The sequence below is a fragment of the Sardina pilchardus genome, chromosome 20 (genome assembly GCF_963854185.1).
Source record: "Sardina pilchardus chromosome 20, fSarPil1.1, whole genome shotgun sequence".
Taxonomy (NCBI): Eukaryota; Metazoa; Chordata; class Actinopteri; order Clupeiformes; family Clupeidae; genus Sardina; species Sardina pilchardus.
Window position 1 is genome coordinate 15,216,196 of NC_085013.1, and position 20,420 is coordinate 15,236,615.

At 43.5% G+C, this 20,420-nt stretch overlaps 3 protein-coding genes across 3 annotated transcripts; 1 reads left to right on the forward strand and 2 right to left on the reverse strand.

Annotated features, from left to right (window-relative positions):
- The first annotated feature begins 304 nt into the window (after positions 1–304).
- Positions 305–3,094, forward strand: si:ch211-10a23.2 (Galectin-related protein A-like). Its single transcript, XM_062522922.1, has 4 exons — positions 305–412; positions 769–854; positions 1,734–1,911; positions 2,167–3,094. The coding sequence occupies exons 1-4, from the start codon at positions 386–388 to the stop codon at positions 2,308–2,310; spliced, it is 435 nt and encodes a 144-aa protein (XP_062378906.1). The 5' UTR covers positions 305–385; the 3' UTR covers positions 2,311–3,094.
- Positions 3,095–3,468: 374 nt separating this feature from the next.
- On the reverse strand, positions 3,469–7,438 carry plek2 (pleckstrin 2). The gene is made up of 9 exons (XM_062523289.1): positions 7,385–7,438; positions 6,996–7,160; positions 6,314–6,519; positions 5,987–6,078; positions 5,283–5,470; positions 4,573–4,674; positions 4,378–4,461; positions 4,011–4,089; positions 3,469–3,795 (listed from the first exon to the last, which is right to left on the reverse strand). Exons 1-9 carry the CDS (start codon positions 7,436–7,438, stop codon positions 3,668–3,670), a joined length of 1,098 nt encoding a protein of 365 aa, XP_062379273.1. The 3' UTR covers positions 3,469–3,667.
- Positions 7,439–10,916: 3,478 nt separating this feature from the next.
- Positions 10,917–19,927, reverse strand: LOC134067698 (tandem C2 domains nuclear protein). Its single transcript, XM_062523103.1, has 11 exons — positions 19,873–19,927; positions 19,602–19,787; positions 19,205–19,372; positions 18,261–18,337; positions 17,509–17,584; positions 16,705–16,805; positions 16,043–16,150; positions 15,198–15,389; positions 13,296–13,410; positions 12,849–13,048; positions 10,917–12,166 (listed from the first exon to the last, which is right to left on the reverse strand). The coding sequence occupies exons 2-11, from the start codon at positions 19,714–19,716 to the stop codon at positions 12,056–12,058; spliced, it is 1,263 nt and encodes a 420-aa protein (XP_062379087.1). The 5' UTR covers positions 19,717–19,787; positions 19,873–19,927; the 3' UTR covers positions 10,917–12,055.
- Positions 19,928–20,420: the final 493 nt, after the last annotated feature.

The following is a 20,420-nucleotide window of genomic DNA, read 5'->3' on the forward strand; positions in this document are numbered from 1 at the left end:
GTGCAAGTGCAATAAAGGCTACAGTATCTGTGGTGAAACCGTAAACCCACTGTGAATATCCACGCAAGGAAATTGCGCACTGCTGCATTTGATCCAACGAGCGCTGCGCCTACTCAACTACTGCGCCTACTCAACTACCCGTACCATATCTGTAGTTAACCATCTGATCATAAAGAAAAACTGATGCTAGGCTCATGTACGATGCTGTAGGCTACCTGTGGTGCCACCAGAGGAGCCCGTCTCTATGGGAACACAGAAGCATGAAAGAGGCGAGGCGGGGTTTCGCCGCATCAGTAGGCTGTGCGCTGTCTGCATGTTCTCTGACAGGCATTGTCATCGCTGGATTCTACGGGTTACGTCGACAGGCAAATATTAAGAGGGGGAGATGGCAGAGGATATCAAAATTCTGAATGTAAGTGGCTATTTATAGAGCCCTCTGATTTTGTTGTCATTTTCCAAGGCTACCATTTCTGTCTTTTTTTTTATTTAATTTTTTAGATCAGTCAATGGATTTGAATGATTTGTATCTATAGGGTGTAATTTGTTTATTATTGACGGTCTTTTTTTATTAGGCTACTGTTAGGCCTATTAATCAGTCTAATATTGGACCAAATTAGCGTTTTACCTCAGAGACTCATTCAAGTTTATTGAAGCGGGAGCTATTGATTTAATGCCACGTCCATCCATAAATTGTTAGGCATTAAGATGTTAATACGGTGGGTTGTAAAAATGCCATACCGGGTGTGGACCGTTTCTCTTTCTTCTTAGGAGGGGTATGTTGGAGATATCAAAGGAGGACTGAGACCAACTATGAGGCTGACGGTGATGGGCATTGTTCATAAAAACGCTAAGAGGTAGGGCCTGTGCCAGTCTGCCACCTCTGGATGATTAAGTGTACATGATGATGAGCTGCTTGTGGGAACCTGATGGAGCTTACATTTGACTCGTATTTCGGGTTGCCCAAAGAGGTCGTCAGATGAGAGTATGAATTTATGCACGGTAGTGAACAGCTGAAAGTCTGCAGGCAGATTAGACACAATGTAGGGATTGTACTGTGCGGTACAGTGATGTCTATGATCAACAGGAAATACTGTGAACGCTGTGTCAATGTCCCGTTGACTCCCATGGTGGAACAATTCCGAAAATTTGTAGGAGGCCAAATTTGGTTAAAGGCAGTGATGTGTGTTCATCCTTATTCTCATATTTGGATTTGAACTTTTGACATTTGTTGTACAAATCAAGGTCCACAGACCCGTGGTCAAATTATAGCATAGGCCTAAGTACAACAGACACATGTAGACTGGGGGAGTGCAGATTCCATTTAAGGCTTGGGAATTACTTGAGATACCATCGTTTCCCACCACTTCAGAGTCTGTCTCCCAGGAAAGTTTGCACAGTGCAGTGGCAATGGAATCTTTATTAGTTGTTTTGTTTTGTTTAGTAAACAGCCAGAGAAGGGATGCAAAAATAGAATAAATGAAACACAACATGGTGAAACTGAAGATAAGGATCACTTTGAACATGTGTTTAGCGCTCACTTAGGAAAAAACATTTGGAAATGCGCAGTAGCATTTCTTTTTTTTAAAGTGAAGTTCAATACAAACCCTGCAGAGGTCGCTGTCATACTCCAGATCAAGCAAAAAAAAAAAAGTGCAGCCCTTGCACATCATGAAATCTGAGATATGGTGTTTGACAGAGCTTCACTGCTCCCTGACCTTTGCTGATCCCTGCAGTATGGTGGTGTCTGTAGCCTGTCAACCAGAGGAGGACAAAGAGGGAGATGTTGGCCTCCAGGTGACCATCAGCTTCGGGGAGAAGGCTGTGCTGAGGAACGCCCGGCTGGAGGGCAAATGGGGTCCCTCTGAGTATGCCCTCTCTTACTTCCCCTTCACAGCAGGAGAGCCGTTCAAGGTACACAGCGGTCAGACTGACCTCAGTGATTATAGTAATACATTTGTAAGTGCATGGTGCACAAATTGATTTACCGCTGTATTGTCTGGAGAGAGTGTCGGTGCCTTTCATATTATTTGGCTGAATGTCTTTCTTTCATAATTCAGTTAAGGGATCTTGATTCAATAATTCAGTTTAATCCACCACTCCCCTCTGCTCTTCTCCCTCTACTGCCGTTCCTCTGTTCTTCTCCTCTTTTTGTCCGCTTTTATTCAGATGGAGATCTTGTGTGAGCATCAGCAGTTCCGTATCTTGGTGGACGGTCAGCCCCTGTGTGGATTCACCCACCGTCTGAAGCACCTAGCGTCCCTCAATTCTTTGCGGATCATGGGGGACTTGCAGCTCACTAAAGTGGCATGAAGAAGATGCCGAGAGAGGCAGCGCATCTTGACCTGCAGTCCTTGGCCCCAGTATTGTGTGAGATGAGATAAGATGAGATGAGATAAAATGAATAGCAGCCCCATAGTTGTTTTTGGTTTCCATGGCACCCGTGATATTATGGTACATGAGCAAAGTGCCTTCATATGATATTGTACTTTGGTCTGACTGATGTACACAGATGTATGGTAGGCTGAGATGTAGTCATTGAGAATGTGAATTAGATTCCCTAGGGTGAATCTAATTGTAGCTAGCACAATATTTTGTTTTAGATGGTGAGGAGTGCTTTGTCTGATGTGATGTTTCTGAGCATAAATATATACCTATGATGCACAGACATGTTTTCAATGTCGTTTACTGACAATAATTGTTTACCATAGAAAATAGTACTTTAAATAATACCTCTCCCAATAATAGACAAGATCGATTCCAGCGCAATTCAATTCAATTGAATGTACAGCATTTGCCTTATCGTTTGACCAACCAAATGGCAAGACTGACACGATGACGAGAATGATGCTTTGATAGTGAGTAGAAAATAGCCTGCAAAGTTGTTTTTTTTTACTCAAGATTGTGATATCCGAAGAGCTGAATGTGCCAGGCATTATTGGTGCTATAATCCATATTCTGCTGCAGCAAGTCATAAAATGTAATCACTGAATGTTATTTCTTGTATTGGCTCATTCATTTTGTACGTACAGAGCTGAGTGGAATGATATTGTAATCATACTGAAATGAGCAAATATATCTCAAACCTTTTTCCAAATCTGTGGTTTGTTGCGTGTTCTGTTCATGCGTCCATATAGGTGTACTGTGTACAGGTCGGTAATGATAAGTAAGTAACGGCGTTGGCTATAAGTCTGATACCATGGGTGACATCTATCCATCGTATGTGATGCTTTGTGGTTTTCGAAGGGTGAAACGTAGTTAATTACCATGTGTACATATATGTTTGCATGTATACTTAATGTATAAGTATACATGCATCAGTATGACAAAGTGTAATCTTTGTTCTTAGAAAGAGGCCTCAGATACCAGTTCAGATACGTTTTTCCATTGAAGAAAGCAATTTAATTTACAGTAAGTTGAGAACTATCTACATACAGGTCAGTTTTAGACAGTAGTTTAAGTGTCATGATATTGCTTGTAACATTCATTGAATGTAGTCATTGTCACTGTAAAATGTACAGTATAAAGAAATTCCAAAGATTGAATCATATCCTCCTCCAATAGCAGAAATGATAATGGACACCTACTTTAAAAGTATCTATGGATACTCTGTGTTTGCAATGAACAGTATTTTGAATCATGCCCGACATTAGAGTTCATGTTCTACAGTTCATGTCAGCTGCTTGATTGCCTCTATCCAGTCCATCTCCTCCTGCTTGGATGGGGCCTGGATGTAGTAATCTGTGTTTGACTGAGTGATGATCTTAAAGAGGTTGCCTTGGACCTTCCCCTTCACACCTGGAGAAAAAAGGCAAAGGGTGAGAGGCTCTCATTACATGTTCTGAACTGTTTTAATGAAACACATACTGTACAGCGTCTTCACATGACTCAAAGCAATTGCACTTTGATCAGTGGCTTCACAATTCACAACTCTCAGAAGCACGAACACACGCACACACACACACACACACACACCAGCGGCACACCTGTTGGGTGTGATGCATATGACTCACCTGAGGGCACACCGCTATCGTTCAAAGCAGAGACCAGGCAGCCCCGCAGACAGAAGCCGCCCACAGGGTTGAGGTCATCCTGTATAGTGAGATTACAGGAAACGAGCATAAGTCAGACCAAAACCACTAACAAGTGTGGGTGCTAAAGAATGACACCCACTAAGTCTTTCTCCCTAGAGGAGTACTAATTTTCTGGCAACCAATACACAGTGATCTGTTATTTCACCACTAGGTTTTAGGAAGTTAATACCACACAATACACACCCAACATGGAATAACCTTCACCACCATCTTTTGAGGTGTTGAAAAAAGAGACCTATACAGTGATGATCATCAAAAGACAGAACAGCATTGTGTGTGTGCTCACCTTGGTAGGGTCATAGTAGTGTAGGTACCCTGGATCTGCTCTCAGCACAAACAGCCGCACTTTCCAGTTCTTCCTTTTGTGTCCCTGAGCAACAGATATCAACCAATCAGTAAGATCCAACACCTGAGAAATCAGCCACTGGCAAGCAACAGCCCCATGCTAGCCGTCGAATACGGCTACCACACCAGCGCTTACCTGTTTCAGTAGGAAACCTCTCTTCTTCACTTTGCCACTGAGCTCCAGGGCTGACAGAGATGTTTCTGCTTTCACGCTGCCCCTCTTCTTGAAGTTTTCGGACTGGTAAGAGAAGATACAAGGTATTTAGAAATAACAGTGACATTACAGAAAAGCTCTTACATTAATTTTTTCCAAAAAAAAAGGTTGGACTTATTTCAATGGGAAAAAGCTGAAAGGGGAATAATAAAATGCTCAACTGCAACTTGTTGTACAACTTGTGTATTATCCATGCTGTAAATGTTCCCTATTTACCAGATGGAAACCATAAAAACAAAGAAAGATTATCAAGAGTCCTTCACAGATGACTATTTTGGTGTTTGTGGGCAGAGTGGGTTTGGGACACCAGAAAGTTGAGCCTACTGGAGGTGTCGTGGCCTAATTCACTGAAACAAAGATGAATGAAGGTGCCTGCTTGATGACCCCAGTGCAATGCTCTCAAAGGCTGCTCTGTGATGTTGTTTTGTCCGCACAGTTTGCTTTGTTGGTGATTTGGTTTTGATGGCAAATAGGTTTGGTTGTTGGTGAGCCGCTGTGGGAAATCCCTAACCTATAGCATGAGGACTGTAACACCTCTCCTGTGTATATCCGAAATGACCCCACTCTCTGCACTACTGGGTTACAATAATTGGAAACCCACAAGGGAAAAGGGGAGCCCTGGAGACACTCACAAAGCTGTAGAGGGCTGTGGAGTCGTCCAGAAACTGCTCCCCAAGGGCCACGTTGCGCAGGGCCTCCACACTGCGCACCCCAATGGCCCTGACGTAGCCCTCCTCCAGCAGCGCCGAGGCCAGCGTCACCGCCTCCACCCGCGTCAGAGCCATCTGCATGAACACCAGCCAGTCCACCACAGCAGAACCTGCAGGACACACACACACACACACACACACACACACACACACACACACAGGAAATACACGGTCACATACACCTCCTTACACCTACACCACATTGACCTGTGTTACATAAATAGCTCTGTTCCTGTTATCAACTTAAGTTGCATCAACAGGATGTTGGTATAGCTGAAGAGGCCACCTTCATGTACAGAACATATGGCTGAAGATGGCCAGCAATCACCAGCTGATGGGCTGGGAATCCCCATTCAACTCATATTCATTTCAGAGTCGTTTGAGGACGTCTCATTCTCTGTTTGAGGTGTATCTTGAAGTATATCTGTTGCCATCTCTGCTTACATGTGAGTATGGAGGTCCACAACGAGTACCATGAAGAATTTAACATATTCTCTTAAAGCTAAAATTACATGGAAATATTTAATTCCCATCTCAAAATGTTATTTGTCTTTGTGATGGAGTTCCAAACACTCCCAGGCCTTACACTTTGATGCCCTTGGCCCTGAGAGTGACAGCAGACTCACCAGAGAAGCAGTTGCTGAATGAACTGCCATGTTCCACGTGACTGGTCATTCTGATTCCACTGTGCACATCATACATGGCGTCCACCACCTCACTAAAGACACATATGGAGGGTGTATGATGTATCCATTACACACATTATTAAACACAAATAGACAGTTATATGGACAGACAGACACACACACACACACACACACACACACACACACACACACACACACACACACACGTAAAACACTCTGTTAATGCAGTGCTCTAAAACAGATTAAAAAATCATAGCAAAATCAGCAACAGCCCATCAAACCTTGAAGCAATAACGGGGCTTATACCTGAGGTTGACATTATGGAGCTTGAGGGAGCTGGAGCCTTTGCGCTGTGGCTGGACTGGGCTCTCGGGGCCTGAAGACTCCCCGTTAGCACAGCGGAGCTTCTCCACCACTGCCCTGATGCAGGCGGCCCAGTCGTCACGCTTCTCCCGCGAGCAGGCCTCCAGGAAGTACTGATCCGACGTGTGTGTCTGGAGCCTCAGCACCAGCTACAGTGTGTGTGCACAACACATGCAGAGAGAGACACACCCACACAACACAAACATACACACAGACGGTCACAATACTATACATGATGGACATACACTTAGACTAAGTTCTATTCAGTGCATTTCAGTGTTTATGACTGATAAATGATGAAGGTGCGTGAATGGGTCTCTTTGTCTCTTCAACATCAGTCCATGCATGCCCCGCACATCCCCACAGATATACAACATAATTGGCACTTTATGGGAACATTAACATCCTCAGGCAAAGACTGGTCTGAAGTAAGCCTCTTACACTCCCAGGAGAACTTGTTTCAACAATAACGCATATAAAGGGGCATGTAAGGGCACATTGTATCTAGGTAACATACTGAGCTTCTCTATGCCTTTCTACAGACCTAACTCACTACCTGTCTTTTTCTACTTCTGAGGCTTGCTGTTGTGTATTATAGTAAAAGGATTTCAGGTCTAGTACTCACCGGTCTGTTTTCATGCTCTAAGAATGGGCAGGTGATCACACATCCAGCCAGAGGAATCGTTCCACGCTTAGAGGAATCCTTTTTCCCACCCTCGTATTTGTAATACATAAGCTTATCTGGCAGCAGTACAAACCAGCGAGCCTTCCAGTTTAAAACCAGGTGACCCTGTGACAAAGATGAACAGGTCTAGGGTCAACACAAGATCCATTTGCTAGCACACATGAGTTCATCCACATAGCCTACATCCACATACTAAAGAACAGGTAGAAGAGAAGATCCTGACCCACTTCAAAGAGGCAGAATCAACACAAGATCCATTTGCTAGCACACATGAGTTCCTCCACATATATCCACACACTAAAGAACAGGTAAGAGGAGAAAGCCCTGACCCGCTTCACTAGAAATCCCTCCTTGAGGACCGAGGTGTTCTGCTGTGTTTCCATTGCCCGTGAGATGTGTACTGACTTGACACAGGCTCCACTGCTGTTATGAGGTGATGAAAATTCCCCAGAATGTCCGTCACCAGCACCTCCACGCCCAGCCGACTGCATGACCTCAGGGCCCAGCTGACTCAGATCCAGGGAGAGAGAGATAGCAGACATAAAGTCCCAAGGTGTGTCATTATCACCTTTGTGTTGTAAAATAACAAACATTTTAAATGGTCAAGAACACTTCTATTGCTAAAAGTGATGTAAATGTGATACATAGAAGATACACATATACCTAGATACAGTGTATGAACTGTTTTAGTTAATTGTTATAAATATTGTGCGTATGTGTGTGTGTGTGTGTGTGTGTGTGTGTGTGTGTGTGTAGGCTATCTGAATGAAATAACCGTTCTATTTAGATACATCTCCAGTGTCCCTCTACCTACAAAGGAGTGAAGGTATTTTCTTCACTTTTAAGGTGTGGCTCTGCTCACCCTTCAGGCTATGTTGAATCTGGCTAACTAATTAGTTATGTATTGGCATTCTTTATTACTACAGTTACATAATGAAACCCTTGATGCAATGTGTTCATCAGTGACATATTCCGATTCTGTATCGTGTCCTGGCAATCTGTTATGTATTCTTTCAAATTCCTCTGGGGATACCACACAACAGGAACCCAGAGTGCCGGCTGAATCTGTCACAACAAGTCTCAAGTCAGCGCAGCCATCCCTTCACACTGCATGGAAGCATAAGTGAAGGATTCTCTTCCCTGAAAACACATGTTTCAGTTTAAGAAGAACTGTACCATGCAGTATGTGGTCAACAATCAGGCAAAATGTAAATCAGACAAAAAGCAAAAATGTCTGCTTGCGCTCCGCTCTGATGACAGGCAGGGATGATTTCATGCTGTCTAGGATGAGTAACATTTGTGTGAGGCGTCATTCACGGAAAGAAATGTAGTGACGACACAAGAGGTAGACCACAGTGTTTACATAACACATTTTGTCTTAGATACCGTGAAGTAAATATAGACGACTGATATCCAGTGACGTGTACTGGGACTAAATGTATACTGCTGAGTGGCACAGAATATGACCGCCGTCCAGTCCTGCACATTCTCCTCACAAAACTAAATCACGCTTGTCAATTTGCCTCCATCTCCTATACTCCATTCTCTACTAAATGAGTGTGTGCATAGCATGTGTTTGTTTTTGTGTGCTTCTCTGTGTGTGTGGGTTTGCTTGTGAGTGTGAGTATGTGTGTGTGTGTGTGTGTGTGTGTGTGTGTGTGTGTGTGTGTGTGTGTGTGTGTGTGTGTGTGTGTGCGCGCTCGTACATGTGTGCCCCCCATAAACGGAATCTCATGAAACTTGGTATGCATTCAGAGGGAGTCATAATGATACTACACTTGAAGATTTCTGCGGTTTAGAATCTGTCAGCCAAAGATACCTGTGATTACAATGCCTCGTTTTTGACTTTTCATTTTTAACTACTGTAGGTGGCGCTATACCTGAAATGAGTGGATATGGGATGAGTTGACATGGCCCTTGAGACCAACATATAAGGTTCTTCTCAACGTCTCTCCTCGGTCTGTCTGTCAACCCTAGTGGACAAGGTGAAACTTCCCTCTTTAAACACTGGATGGCGATAATGCTCCAGTACGTTCTGCACCGTGTCAGTTGGAGAAGGCTTGCATTCACCTCCTTGTTCATGTATGGAATTGTGTTTGAGCATTGAGACAATAAAGCGTGGAATGCATGTTGGGATGCTGGATTATTTTTAGATGGTTTTATGGACACATTCCTTTAATGATGTCCAAATAAATAGGAAAACTGTGCTTTTTTGAAAGTTCAGACTGAAACATTTCAGGTTGGAGATATTATAGTTTACTCTCTAACATGCACTATACCCAGCTGTGCCTGTGTTTGTGTGCATCATGACATTCTTTCTGTGCATTGGTGTCTTGGGGATCTGTGTTTGCACACCTGTGTACGCTTACGCACACACAACAGCTTTCGGACATGTTTGTGCCTCCATTTTAATTGAATTCTTTCCTCCAAGACGACGACTCTGTTTTCCATTCAGTGGAGCGTGTTAAAAAAAAAAAAAAAAAAATCCATATCCTGGAGATGGGAGAGGCCGCCCAGGAACTCCCACTCACCCAGGCCTCGTGGTCGCTGATCCCCTTCAGATGAAGGGCCCGCCGCCACTGGGGCTGACAGCTGGAGCCAATGGGAGCCAGGGAGGCCTCTACCTACGCTCTGTGAGCAGAGCAATAGGTCAGCGGTGTCAGGGAGAAAGGACTAAGCCATCATGGGAAAGCCCTGTGTTTAACGGGAAGGCCATAATGGTCTCTTAGTGCTTTTGGTTTCCACTGTTCAAGTGGTATGCTGTAGGGCCTTGTTATTCAGAGAGTAGTCTGTGTTAGTCATGTAGACCTCTACAGATGTCTTAAACTTGTTGAGATATGCTAGGTGAGCTCTCTTAAATCTGTCACTTGTATTTTGATGATATCTCGACCACTTCATGTATATTTTCATTCGATCCCTCTCCAACAACTTGTGCAAGTTATTTGCGGTAAGCCTGGCAGATAAAATGTTGACTCTAGTCATGTCAACATCCATGACCACTCATATCACAATCCATGACACACACCAGTCTCTCCACGCCCCACTTATTCCCAAACACACACACTCAGCTGTGAGATGAGGGAAGCACGCTAGATCTTGAGGCTGTGCCTACGTGTCCAGTAAGGAGTGCCCTACATGCGTCTTACAGGACTAACCATTAACCCTGATCAAACAAGTGTTACGTAAATGATGCTGCCCAGTGAGAAAAGACCAGGATGTGGAAGGGAGAACTCATAACATTGCTCAAAAGGAGACAACTGTTGCCATGGTGATCTTATACAAATTGGCATGCTGACACACACACACACACACACACACACACACACACACACACACACACACACACACAAATAAACACACAACTACACTATGTAAATCCTGCTATTCCTGAGGACTGAATATTAATTTCAGTAGGTGGACAATATTAGCTAATCGCAGTTTAGATTACGTGGACGTCCCATATCAACTCCCACCTCTTTTGTGCTAAACTGCTGTGAGTAAAGGCCTCCTATTGACTGTATTGTACACTTGTTCTGCCAGGGCTGGGTTGAGTATTCTCTGGCCTGAAACCACAAAGGCCATTGTGAAAAAGGTTTTGGAAGACAGCTATTGTTAAAACAGGATGGAGAGGCAATTGGACAACCCCATTAACCCACAGTGGCTATGCACCAGGAATCCCTCAGCACCTCAGACCTGGCACACAAAAGTAATGATGGAATAACAGAGTGGTTAAGAAAGGTCTGTCACTAAAAGTGTTTTCTTTATTGTACCGTGACAATGAACATTTGATATGGGGTAGAATAAATATGACACAAAAAAATAGCGAAAATTGTGTCCGCACAGTTCATGAAAGTAGGCCAAAAAAAATGTGAATCTGATGGTGGGTGTTTGTTTAGGAGAGAGCACCCTTTCCTTGCTAGCCTACATTTTCCACAGGAAATGATGCAGTCCCGAAACACCTTAAGTCATGCTTTGTTCTATATTCGGACACAACTAATTCCTATTCACTTCCATTGAGCCAGCACTAATCCACTTTATCCAAATGATATACTGTATACACAATTTGTACAGTATATGCATCAACCACGCCTCCTAGTACAAAAATAGAAAACACAACTGAAACTGTAAAACAAAAAGGTGCTGTAAAGTGATTCTTTTAAATTACATCAAAAAAGCTTTTTTTATGGAAGAGGAAATAAAAGCAAAATAAAATATTACAGTATTAAATATTCCATGGTTCATAAAAAAAAACAGCAGCAATGCCAGCAACGTCTCTCAGCACGAATGTAGTGTAACCCGCTTTGTTCTCAGCATCCAAGGCCTGCATGCGAGTTGGAGCCCCTGCTGCCCTAGGCTGCAGTCTAAGAGTTTCCATCAATACATCAAACCTGACACAAACACGCTGACCGAACGTAAGGTAACACAGCAGGCGTCTGTGGGCCAGCGTGCATGTAAAATAAAAAAATGTCCATAACACATCATGTCTGTGGAAAGTACCACAGTGCAAGTCATTCATAGAATGTCTACAATTTTGTTATTAAACTACATTATGAAGCATTAGTCTCTAGACTATTGCGAATGCTAGCTGGGCTACTCTGTAGTACATAGATGGTCAGCAGTGGTCCTGTGAAGCTACATGTTTCAATACCTTCCATCTCCTCTCTAGGGTACTGACAAGTTATGATGACCACACTATGTTAGTTCTACACATCAAATAAACCACAAGGAACCTTCATTGCTAACAAAATCTATAGTAGTTGATTAACACAATATTATTAGGGGGGAGACTACAGCTACCAACATGTTCCGTTCAATATACAGCCTCAAGGATGTAAAATACTTGATATTACAAACATGATTTGATGTGAAGATGTTACAAAAATAAATGCTACCATTTATAGAGAGGAAATGTCACCATGTCACTAAAGCACAGTGATATTTGCATGTATAATGAACTGAGGCCCACTGTAGTAGCTTGGTGCGGATGTGCCCATGGCAGTTCAGGGCACTGTGAGAGTGTGCCAGTCAGATACCACTTTCTCCGGGTGGGTGACGGTGTCCCTCCACTGCTCCACAGCTACAGGAGAAGGGCTGTCAAATCCCAGATGCACCTGCGGAGAGTCAAGGTATTTAGCACCTTCTCAGCACGAGTATTATGCTGAGAGAATGTGGAATAGAGCATTACAGTATGTCCTGTACTGTATGTGTCCAATACGTCCAATATGTCCATGTGGTTTAATGTTATGCATTGCTCACTAGTACAGTAGGTCACTTTGACACTAAAAGTATGCTCCTATGTTGCGACCCTGTATGATATCGGTACTGTTCCAAAACATGGAAGATGTCAGGGACAATATCACTTCTTGTACTTCTTGTTGTTTTCTTTACATCAAAAACCATTTGTGTCATGAATTAGGGAAGACTAGATGGCTCCTGACTTTGCCAATGTTACTGTATGACTATCCATTACTGTTGTGTCCTTAAACCTGAACTCTGTCCTTGTCTAGTTAGAGCAGCTGATGGATCGTTAAGGGGAAGTCATGCTGTCTTGTTTCACTGAATCACGTTTCCAGACATAGGCAGCCCAGAAACAATCAACTGGGTTTTGTTATTTCAGTGTTTTTGCACTGGTGTAGATATATATCCGAGATTAAGCGTTGCATGCTGAAAACTGACATTTTCATAATATGTGACCTTTAACATAGCATGCTATAGAAAGGTGAGTACTGTCACAGCAGTTCAATGCTTACATACAGATGACTATTGATCGCTACACCTGCTCGTTGTTCTCACCTGTCCTAGGAAGTGTCTGCGTCTGACCGATGTGCGGCTGTAGAGTTTTGTGCAGATGCGGAAGGAGGAGTGCTGCACGGCTAGAGGGAAGTGAAGGGTCTCCCCCCACTGCACCTGCCCCCCAGACATCTTCAGCGCCCGAGTCTTCCTCTTGGTCACCAGCAGGTCCGGCGACTGCATCTCCGCCTTGACAAAGAAACCTGTTCCCCAGAACCAGACAAAAACAACAGCTTTGTCAAGGATGCACGTGCCAGATAAAGTATCAGCAAATGGCTCCAATATCATGATAGCATTGTGTGTGTGTGTGTGTGTATTGGTGCTGAAATTATTATCATGTTGTTATCATTAGGGCAGTGACAGATTTCTTGTGAACATGAGGCAAACTTCCCCTCACGTGTAAGCTGTCTGACTGGTGATTGTGTTGTGCGATGCCAGGACGGGACTCACTCTGGGAGAGAGGAGAAGAGGAAGAGGGCAAATTCTGAGCACACAGCACCTGTAGCTGCATGCGCCCATTGACCGGCTGGAAGCAGGTGGCCAGGTGCAGCTCGGCGTGACACGTCTGGGGAGAGAGACGATGAAGATGGAGGGTCACACTCGGGGACACAAAGGGTCAAAATAGCCTGGACAGCACTACACAAGATGCATGGCTAGTGTTGATAGTAAACTCCACAGGGTGGGAGGATGTGGCTCCAGGAAGTTGTCCATTAGAATCTAAACACTTTTCAATCTGAGAGTGCCGTTAAGCTGCCAGAAACGTGACTCTTGACACTTCCTTGATAAACACAAGTTGAGATAAACTTATTGCACTCAAGTATTATTTCCTGCAAATACTGTATGCTCGTGAGTGATGTATGGTTTCATACAAACCCACTAATCAAATATACAGACCAATAATGAATGCAACCCCAAATACAGTGGTTGCAGAGCAAACTCAGACTAATGGACTCCCAGTGACGCTGTGTGTTGATGCCGCCATAAGCGGAGGTGGGGGCAGGTGTGACAGACAAAGCCCCCTGAGGATAACGGGGTGATGATTCACCCTCCAATTTCAGAGCGGCTGTTAGAGGCTGCTGCCTTTTACGCCGCAATTTTAACTCGAGACTCACGATGATCAACCAAATCTGTCACTAAATGAATAGTCTGACCTACTTTTGGTTTTCCACCATTTGGGGACTTGTGAAATGTGTTAAGTTGAGGTGGGGAAGTGCATTTGTCACTATTTTGAACCTCCATTTTCTTTATAGCTGTATAACCCAACATTTGAAGTCAACACAGATGGTCTATGTATTGTCGTGTTGGAGCTTCCTTGTGGGAAAATACCGTCGCAAACGGCACCTGGTGTGAGCAATAGTAATACTGCCTGCTCCAAGGCAAACAGCAGCTTTATGAGCACTATTTCAAAGCATCAAATCCAGTGCCCATAAATCAAAAAACCTTCCTGTCAGTAAACAACTGGGATATAATTGCTTATCACTGACTGGGTAATTCTGTGGTGGTAGTCCCATAAGGAAATATGATTTATCAAAAATGGATTGTTATATGAAGCAGCAAATGAATTGCTGCAATATACAACAGATTGATTTTACATGCAGGGTATTTATAAACTATAATAAACATATATAAGTTAAGTTGTTAAGTTAAGTTGTTACTGCACTGCAAAGTGCGAGACTCTTTACTAGTGACCTATATTAACATACCAGAACTCAACCACACTCTCAGTATTAGACCACAGAGCACTTCACAGCTCATCAGTCAAGTCTCCATAGCAGGAAGGAAGGAAAGAAGTCATTTTCCAACCTCCACCACATACTGGAAAACCAAATGCTTCCACAGGAAGTGAATCAGGCTAAAATGATGTTGAATTAGCATGTTAATGGCCAGACCAAGGGCATGAGTGACCCTTCCCTTTGCTGCAGACATTTCCCCTAATGTATACTGTTACTAAGGAGCTAAAGCCCACCAGTAGAGCTCGTTGACCTAGCCACCAGCGGCGAGGGAAAGCAGGAGAGTGTGACATTACTCTGACTGAACCCTGCTAATGTCCCGATGCACCTGTAACTGCCATGTGCTAACGTGTGAGTCCCATTATCCACCAGGAGCCTTTTGGGGAAATCATATGACCATTTTGGGTTTTGGATTAGAGCAATTTCAAACTGAAAGAATTCTATTGATAGCTGCGGAAAGCGGAGAGCTTTTAGTTCTCAGACGGCATGGGCAAAACTCAGTCAGCCACTCAACCAGTTGGGGCCGGGTTGTGCAGTAATGGTCACTGTGTCTCGGCGCTGCTCTCTCCGTGGCCTGAATCACTCAGTCTAATAGATCTGATTTCAAATACCACAGACTCACCCGGGACTTGGAGGGAGGCCTGAGTTCCAGCCAGTGCTGCGTGTCCACTGGGCTCAGCTGCCTCAGAGAGAGGACACACTCTGCCAGCGTACGCTTGCGTGGCGTGTGGCTCTGCAGACGCAGCACCAGCGCAGAGCTACGCAGCTGCTGCAGTGGCAGGGCAAAGACAAAGGTCTCCATAAACAACGCGTCCTGGGAAGAGAGGAGGAGAAGGCAAAAGATATGATAAAAACAACCTCAGACCTTTAGAACCACTGACCATCCACTTGCAAGCAACACACAGAATGTGCCAAGAGGCTACCTCTAAAGAAAACAACAAAACATAGTAGAATGTACCACATTATCCAAACTTAAAAACAGCAAAAGTGAAAGCAGAACCAATCTTCCTTTGATTTGCTGCTGAGGTAGGTTAGTAGCAGCAGCATAATGCAGTCTTAAAATAAGTTACATAAACAGCAATATTCGACTCGTGTCCTTACACGTGTGCTTATCTTGACATTCAGTCAGATTGCAGTTTCATATATTTGCATTTGAATGTGCGTAGTTATTGCTACAGGATAATTATAAGACTAATCAAATAAGAGTGACGTAAGGGTGCCCAACGTACTTTGAGTAATACACTTTGAAAGTGCTACTAAAAAGTTTAAAAATAAATGATACAGGAATATGTTGTTGTTTTCAGCCTAAAATTAGAATTTGATGTTCTTTCCCACCAGCTCAATGGTTATTCCTGAGAAATGCACACCTGTAGCACCTTCTGGTATATTTGGGACAAAACAGATCAAGCATGATTGATGATTAACAACGTGCTTCTGGGGGTAAGGAGGACATGATTTGCCACTTACCGGACATCCTTCTTTAAGGGTGCTCTTAAACTGCACTGGCTTGTCCATGGTGATGACCCCCTTAATCCCAACCCTGTGCTCAGAGCTCTCCACTGGGATGTCCTTACACTGAGAACACACAAAAAAGCACAATGATGCCACAGAGAACTATACAATTGTAGTAAGCAGAGCAAAATAGAACAAATGAACTGAAGTTGTAGCAGACCTCCCAATTTTTGTAGGCCTAGTGATTACACTGAATGTGCACTGTACCAGAAACCTCTCACAACACAATGGCTGTCTGATAAAACTACAGTACACGAGAAGAGAAAACTATAAAATGTCCATCAGAAGTTTGTTTGAGGGGATGTTATTCATGGTTTTGGAGGCAGAAACTCTTCTATTTCTGTACTGTAGTAATTATACTGAAAGTGCCCTGCACCAGAAGCCTTTCACAACAGAATGTCTGTCTGATAAGACTCCACAAGAAAAGAAAACTACAACACCGAGCCTCTAGGAGGAGAGGGCAGGACACAGAGAACAACACAACTGATCAGAGATGTGATGCAGGTCCAAGACCCAGATTCCTGCAGACAGAGGCCCCATTGAGGGGCTGAGGGAGAGGGACACAAAGGAGCATTTCACCGGGCAACGCAGCCACTCGAGCTGGACTGTAATCCTACCTGGACCAGGGTGATCCACACCTGCTCCAGGGCCTCTTGGTAGCTCAGCTTGACACACAGCTTGCCCAGTTCCTTCTCATCTCCAGATAACGTGATGGACTCTGCAGAAGAATGCATCGCAACATCAGTCGGATAACATGTATGGGGTGTTCTATATGCCTGCAAGAGTGTAAGCATGTGTGTGTGTGAGTGTGGCTATTCCTGTATTGCATATTCACGTATGGAAACAAGAAATTCACACAAGGGCTATATTTAACTCCAGACAAGATGTGCTCTGACTCTTAGGAATAGCAAATGAAACCAACATATCACAATGTACTGTAGGTGCGGCTCTGCAGAGAATAAACTGTGACTTTGTGAGCAATCTGTCTCTATTCGTCTCCACTGATGCCACTGTGTGATTCAGGAAAAGCATCCTCTGTACATTTCAGAATGTGGTGCATGCTTCTCTGAGGACTTCCATGTTGGAGTCAAACAGAGGCATTTGGAAGCAATTACGCTGTCTGTTTTTTTCACGATTGCTCAATGTGTACAGATCTCAATCTGACTCAGTCCTTCAGATGAAGGAGGTTCACAACTTGTGTGTGATGTGTGTGGGTGTGTTTGTGTGTTTGTGTGAATGTGTGTGGGTGGGTGGGTGTGTGTGTGTGGTGGGTACATGAAAGCTCCACATGCAGTAATTAAATGAATAATTGGACCAATAAATTAAAAAATGACAACAAAAACAAAACAATGTGGCTTTTGTGGCTATGTGCCGTCTGGAGTGAGGATGTTGTGTATGGGTAATAGACTTGAGTGGGTTACCTAGGCTGCGGCTGCTTCCAAAGGAATCTCTCACAGAGGATGCACTGCTCGGGACACTGGACACTGAGTCATATCTCTGGAGGACAGCCAACGGAAAACACATTTAGTCTGGACATTCACACACCGCAAAGTGTTTCAAGAAGAGGAAAAACACACAGGAAATCCAGCGCTGGATGCAGTGGATCGCAGAGAAAGACAGTACATTAGTCGAGCCAAATAAGGAGCCAGCTATGTTGTGGCCTTTCTGGAGACAATTAAGGTGTTTTCATTAGACTGACGTATGTCTTTGAATGGAATATTGTTTGCGTTATCATGAATTTGGGAGAGGCAGCCAATACAGTGCCTATCAAATATTACCCATAATTAATGGCGAGTTGGTGACGAGCTAACTCAATAATCTTTACATAACAGCACACAAAGGGACCTCACCTGGAGACGCCCAAACACTCACATTGTACAAAGTCTTTACTTAGAACTGCTTTATCGAACACATTGCTGCCGCTATTTTAAAAAAAAAAATTAAAAAAAACCTGATAGAAGCTTGTTACACGTGTGCATTAATCTAATTGGAAATGTTTTCTTTGTGATTAAAAATGGGGAAAACGTGACCATATCCTGTAAACACATGCACACACTTTTTTCAAGAAACGGAAGGAGGAACTAACCACAGATTCAGAAGTGTCAGTGTTTTCCAGTCAGTGCTGTGTCAGTGTGTGTTCAATGGCTCAGGAGAAACATGACTGAAAACTCACCTGAATATAACTGTGTGGGTGATTAGCGCTGGACAGGTCAAACATGGAGCTGCTCAACCTCTTTCTCAGGTCTCGGGCTGGAGGACAGACAAAACAGTGAGGCCATGATCCTATAGACTGAAAACATTTCATTGCTCTTTATCCTGCTCCAACCTATGCATAAAGAGATGTTATGGAGAATAATTTCTGTGCAGCAAATCATTCTCTTTTTACTTTTCTTTTTCACTAGTGGCAGTATGGTGCTACTATGGCCAATGCAGTCGTGGGTCTGAATGCCTGCCCCTGAGGAATGTGACTTGGATATGTGGTCAAGAAAAAAAAGCAGAATGGTTGAAGTATGAGGTCAAAATGGTCAAGTGATTAAATAACAATAGCACAGATTCCTAGAATGCCTCTTTGTCATGGTGGGATAGCAGAGTGTGGTCATGCCTTTCACCATGTGTTTGTCCTGGAATCTATGCCCCCCAATATCTCTTGTCAAAATGCAAAAACAAGTATGAAGGGGAAATTAAAATCTATTAGTGAAATTGTTCACTGGGAAACATGCCCATTGCCACAAGGAACAAGTCGATGAGCAAATATTATTCTTACCTACAATGAGTAGTGCACAGTGGACCAAACACAATGAGAAAACAAATATTCTCTAGTTTGATTTTACGATATAGCAATAACATATCTGTCCACTTCCAATCATTACAGATATCTAATCTAAACACAGAGAGGAAATTATCAAAGCCACTTAAATCCTCTCGCCTGTTTAGATCCTATGATAGAGGCTTTGTGGTAAAGAGCCTAATTAGCAGTGTGGAGATTATACTTTCTATTTTCACTGTAAAAGAAACTTGACCATTTCTGAATGTTTGATGAAATCAGATCAGATCATCACTTTGTTGGCCAAGATAAGTTCAGCAGGTCAATAGCATTGAGGAGACTGGTGCTGTTACCTGAGGTTGGACTACTGCCTCTAGTTTCCAAGGTAGGCGGACAGACAAGGCCTGGTGAGATGGGATCAACCATAGGGCCAGGGTGATTTGGTGAGTTGAGGTCGTAGGCTGTGCTACTCTTCCCCAAGAGCTCAGCTTTCCTCTCCGCATACGCAGTCCTGGCTGAGCCTGAAGTGAACAGAGGGACACAACAGCATGGGTAGGCTATACTGCTAAACTTTGTATTCCCTTTGAATGGCATGAGAGACCCATGCATTCAGAGTGAAAATTAAAGTAACTCAGTTTCAGTTGGCTGTGTTTATGTTGGAATGGGTTTATTCAAATAAGACGCTTAAGGATAGACATAGGCTAGTCAAAAAATGCATCGATTTTGTCAAATAGAGGTAACAACACGTACTCAGTTGTCCCGTCTGGTAACTGGCATAGCGGGTGCCTTGGGGTTGGATGTACGAGGGCTTGAAAGTCGGCAGCACAAAGGGCACCTCTCTACCATCCGGTGGAAGTTTTGACATGAGGTAGTCCTCGGATACCCCAAAGTCTTTCTTAACATCTTCCCGAATAACTACTGGGTTTGGGTTCACAACTTTGGAATGAAATAAATACAGTTAATGAAACAGTAAACAGGCTAACAGTAATCAGAAGAGGTTTTTTTTCAACAGCGCACATACCTTGAGGTTCAGCTTCCTTCTCTTTTGATCGGAAGAAGTTGCAACAATTTTTTATGCATTCCGTTGCCATGATAGATAAGTGCAGTGTCTAGAGTGAAACAGTTTCAACAATATATTAGCTTATTATTAAACCCAATATGATGATGATGATGATAATAATACATGATCAATATACATAGGCTACCGATTAATTTATTCTTTAATTTCCTTTCCAACTAGACTAGCCTAGGCCACTATTAGGCTATTTACAGCCTACTGATACTCCATTGCTAATACATAAGGGCATATAATGAAATATGAGCCGTAGCATAAATACCTGCACTGCCGCCTCCGCCGCGGTTAACAGTGAAAGCAGGTGGAATTCAGAGCCACCTTTCAAGAGTCCATCCCACTGAATAACTTTTGACTGCGAGCACTGGGTCACTGCGCCCGCCGATTCACTACTGGCTGCCGAAGCACTTTTGTCAACATAAACGTCATATGCGGGCGTGTTCATAGTCCCTCAGGAAATATAGACTCCCCTACCTTAGAATATAGCCTACCCTAAA